This window comes from Cannabis sativa, chromosome 4 (genome assembly GCF_029168945.1).
Source record: "Cannabis sativa cultivar Pink pepper isolate KNU-18-1 chromosome 4, ASM2916894v1, whole genome shotgun sequence".
NCBI lineage: Eukaryota > Viridiplantae > Streptophyta > Magnoliopsida > Rosales > Cannabaceae > Cannabis > Cannabis sativa.
In genome coordinates, this window is record NC_083604.1 from 6,697,257 (window position 1) to 6,701,519 (window position 4,263).

A 4,263-nucleotide genomic window follows, 5' to 3' on the forward strand; every position below is an offset into this window, starting at 1 on the left:
ATGAGTCTTCTAAGTTGGAATGCTCGCGGTTTAGGGAGTTCCCGAGCATTCCGAAATCTCTCCCTCTTGGTGAAACAACATCAACCTCAGCTTCTTTTTGTGATGGAAACTAAGCTCAGAGCTGGGTCTATTGATCGTTTCAAGACTCAACTTTCTTTTGATTTTGGTTTTGAAGTCCCTAGGAGGGGTCTTGGTGGGGGTCTTTTTCTTTTTTGGAATGATGTTGTTAATCTTAATGTGTTATCCTACTCTTGTAGTCATATAGACTGTTTTGTACAAATGACTGATAATATTAATTTTCATCTTTCTTGTTATTATGGTTCCCCTTATTCCTCTGGTAAATTAGATTGTTACACTTTGCTCAATCGTTTATATGATGTAGCACCTTCTTCTCCTTGGCTAATAATTGGTGATTTTAATGATTATCTTGCTCTTGTTGATAAGTCTACCAATACAATGCCCCCTTCCAATGCCATGATTCATTTTAACACTTTTGTCTCTAAGTATTCTCTCTCCCCGATGCCCTTCAAAGGAAACAGATTCACTTTCAAGCATGGAAAAACTCTTGTAAGACTCGATTGGGCTGTGATCAATGCGAACTGGTCTGCCCTTTTCCCTAGAGCCTCCCTAACTCATCTCCCTTTCTTCGGCTCAGACCATAGATGTCTCAAAGTCTTACTTTCTGATCCCAGTCAATCCCTGTACCACTATTCGGGTTTTCGCTTTGAAAATTCTTGGTTCTCTGAACTAGATTTTCCCAATGTTATACTTTCTAACTGACACTCACCTCCTCACTCCCAAAACGGTCATTGTCTTTCTTCCTTCCTTGCCACTCAATCTCATTGTGTCGACCAACTCAAGCAGTGGGGTAAAAACAAGCAACATTTTAAACATACCATTCAACAACTTCAACATTCTCTCAACAATATCTATTCCTCCCCTACTCTTACTGATGCAGATATTAATCGAGCCAAGGCCCTTCAAAACGATCTTGACTGTGTCCTCTATAAAGAGGAAATCTTTTGGAAACAACGGGCTCGTGCTTCCTGGCTTAAGGCAGGCGACAAGAATACCAAATTCTTCCATCACCGTGCCTCTTCTCGTCGTAGACATAATAATATATCTCATATCACTCTGGATAATGGTACTGTTATCCATGATTTCAATCAAATCTGCCAGCATTTCAGAAGCTTCTATGCTTCCCTTTTCACTTCCCAGGGCATTGATTCAACTGCTGTACACACTATTCTCCCTGGCATCACTCGCACTCTCACCTCTAGCCAATATTCACTTCTCAGTCACCCTTTTACCCCCGATGAAGTTCATACTGCCTTGTTCCAACTTCCTGGAGACAAAGCTCCAGGTCCTGATGGTTTAAATGCTCAATTCTATCAGAAGAACTGGTCCACAGTTGGTCACTCTCTCACTGAGGCTGTCCTAGATGTTCTTAACAATCAATCTGATCTTTCTTCCATCAACAATACTACCCTGGTTCTTATCCCAAAAAAAAAGAATGTTTCCTCTCTTAAAGACTTCAGGCCTATTATCCTTTGCACTACAATTTATAAAATAATTTCCAAGGCTATTGCTAACCGACTCAAACTTGTCCTCAGTGATCTCATTTCTAGTAATCAAAGCGCCTTTCTTAGTGACCGAATTATTTTTGACAATGTGCTCATTGCTAATGAAATCATTACTGCCATCAATAATCGTAAAACTGGAAAGGTCGGCTGGGTTGCCTTAAAGCTAGATATGGAAAAAGCTTTTGACCGTGTAGAGTGGGGTTTCCTACAATCTATTCTTACTCATTTAGGTTTCCCTCCTACATTCATCTCCTTAATCATTCGATGTCTATCCACAGTCACCTTTACCATTTCTATTAACAATCACCTTCTCCCCTCTTTTTCTCCCACCAGAGGAATTAGACAAGGGGACCCTCTCTCCCCTTACCTTTTCCTTTTAGTGTCTGAGGGTCTTTCAGCTGCCATTCGTGTTAATGCTTCCCATTCTAACTTCAATGGTATCTCTATTTGTAGGGCAGCCCCTTCCATTTCTCACCTTCTGTTTGCTGATGATAGCCTTCTCTTTACTACCACTTCCCACAACAATTGCCGGTCAATCAAGGATATTCTAACCCTTTACCACAAATCCACTGGTCAATCTGTTAATCTTTCCAAGTCCTCCATTTTGTTTTCTCCTAACACCTCTTCTTCTGATAAGGATTTTTTCCTCACCACTCTTCAACTCGAAAACAAACCTTTTGTTTCTAAATATTTGGGAGTCCCTCAGTGTTTTGGTCGTTCTAAGCGATCCTCCTTCCATTACATTACCCAAAAAGCCAGTGCCAAACTCCAACTCTGGAATAACAAATTTTTCTCAAAGGCGGGGAAGGAAACTCTCATAAAGGCCGTAATCCAAGCAATTCCATCTTATGCAATGTCATGCTTCCGCATTCCCCTTTCAATTTGCAAAACCCTTGACAGACTTACTGCCCAGTTTTGGTGGGGTTCTTCTGGCAACCATAATAAGTTACACTGGAAAAACTGGTCCTCTGTTTGCACTTCTAAATTTTTTGGCGGCTTAGGCTTCCGCAATTTTGTCAACCATAATCAAGCTCTCCTTGCCAAGCAGGCTTGGCGTATCCTCACAAATCCTCATTCCTTGGTTGCTAGACTTTTAAAAGCTAAATACTTCAAGAACAATGACTTTCTCTCTGCTTCTAAAGGTCACTGCCCCTCCTACACTTGGACTAGTCTTTTATGGGGCCGAGATCTTCTTTCTTCAGGTCTCATTTCCAAGATTGGCAATGGTCTAACAACTGATACTCTCCGTCACTACTGGGTCCCTGGATTCAAAAACATCACTTACAAAACCCATGTTCCCCCCCCAACTCAACTGTCTCCTTTTTTATCACTGACTCTGGGAATTGGGATGTTCATAAGCTCCATACTTATTTCTCCCAAGACATTGTCAAGGCCATTCTCACCATCCCCATCGACATTTCTCAGCCAGATTCCCTGATCTGGAGTTCCCACCCTTCAGGAAATCTCACTGTTAACACTGCTTACCATCTAGCCACTTCTTCTGCTTCTTCATCTATCTCTGCTCCCTCAACCTCTAATCGGGATTTCTTCAAAACTTGGTGGAAAACCCTTTGGCATCTCCCCATCCCCCCAAAAATTAAACATTTCATTTGGCGTGCTTATCATCACATTCTTCCCACTTCCTCCAACCTTTTCTCCAGGAAAATAATTCCCTCTCCTTACTGCTCTTTTCGCTCTCACGGCCAAGATACTGTCACCCATTCTCTCCTAGGATGCTCCAGAGCTAGAAAAATTTGGGAAAAAACAAGTCTTGCAGGTTTCTTCATTGCTCACCATTCTCAGGACATTAAGGATTTCCTCCTCTCAGGTTTTGAAACTCTACCAAAGGATCAGTTGTCCCTCTGCTTTGCCTTGCTGTGGTCCATTTGGAACAAGCGTAACCAAACTCTCTTTCAATCCAAGTTCCCTTCTCTCGATGATATTGAAGATTCTGCTGCCAATTATTTGAAGGAGTACACGAATAGTCAACAACATTTTGCTACTTCGATTCCAACTCCTCCTGCCTCTGGAATGCAGCCTCCTCTTCCTCCTAGGGGCATGTACACCTTATATTCTGATGCAGCTATTTCAACATCTCGCTCAACTATGGGCTTCGGGGCTGTGATTCAAGACTCCACTGGACAGACCATTGCAGCCATCAGTTCTCCTCATACAGGTGCTCTTTCCCCAATCTTGGTTGAGGCACACGCTCTTCTCCATGCAATCCAGTGGTGTATCATAGTTCACTTGCCTCTCCATTCAATTTACTCAGACTGTTGATTTAGTGAACAAGATCAACAAGCGATCCAAAGATAGATCTCCCATCTCAGATGCAATTTGGAAAATCATTGATTCTTTATCAACTTTTCCTTGTGCCAATATCTCTTATGTCTCTCGCAACCACAATGTAACAGCACACACTTTAGCTCATAAGGCACTGGAAACGGATAAAGATCTTATTTGGAATTGTCATAGTTTCAATTCCTTCATCATCTGATTTTGTAACTTCACTCTCTCTTATTTTCTAATGTTACAAATCAGTTTTCTCAAAAAAAAAAAAAATGCTATATGTGTAATGATTTTTTTTTTTAAAAAACATAAATTCTTAAATTAATTTTTATTAAATTACATATGTGACCCTTATGTATTATTTTTAGTCAGAGTACTGAACTCAACATGA

General features: G+C 41.0%; 1 protein-coding gene across 1 annotated transcript; it reads left to right on the forward strand.

Moving 5' to 3' along the window:
• LOC133036757 (uncharacterized) lies at window positions 1–3,863 on the forward strand. Its single transcript, XM_061113487.1, has 3 exons — window positions 1–715; window positions 959–2,841; window positions 2,943–3,863. Exons 1-3 carry the CDS (start codon window positions 1–3, stop codon window positions 3,861–3,863), a joined length of 3,519 nt encoding a protein of 1,172 aa, XP_060969470.1.
• Window positions 3,864–4,263: the final 400 nt, after the last annotated feature.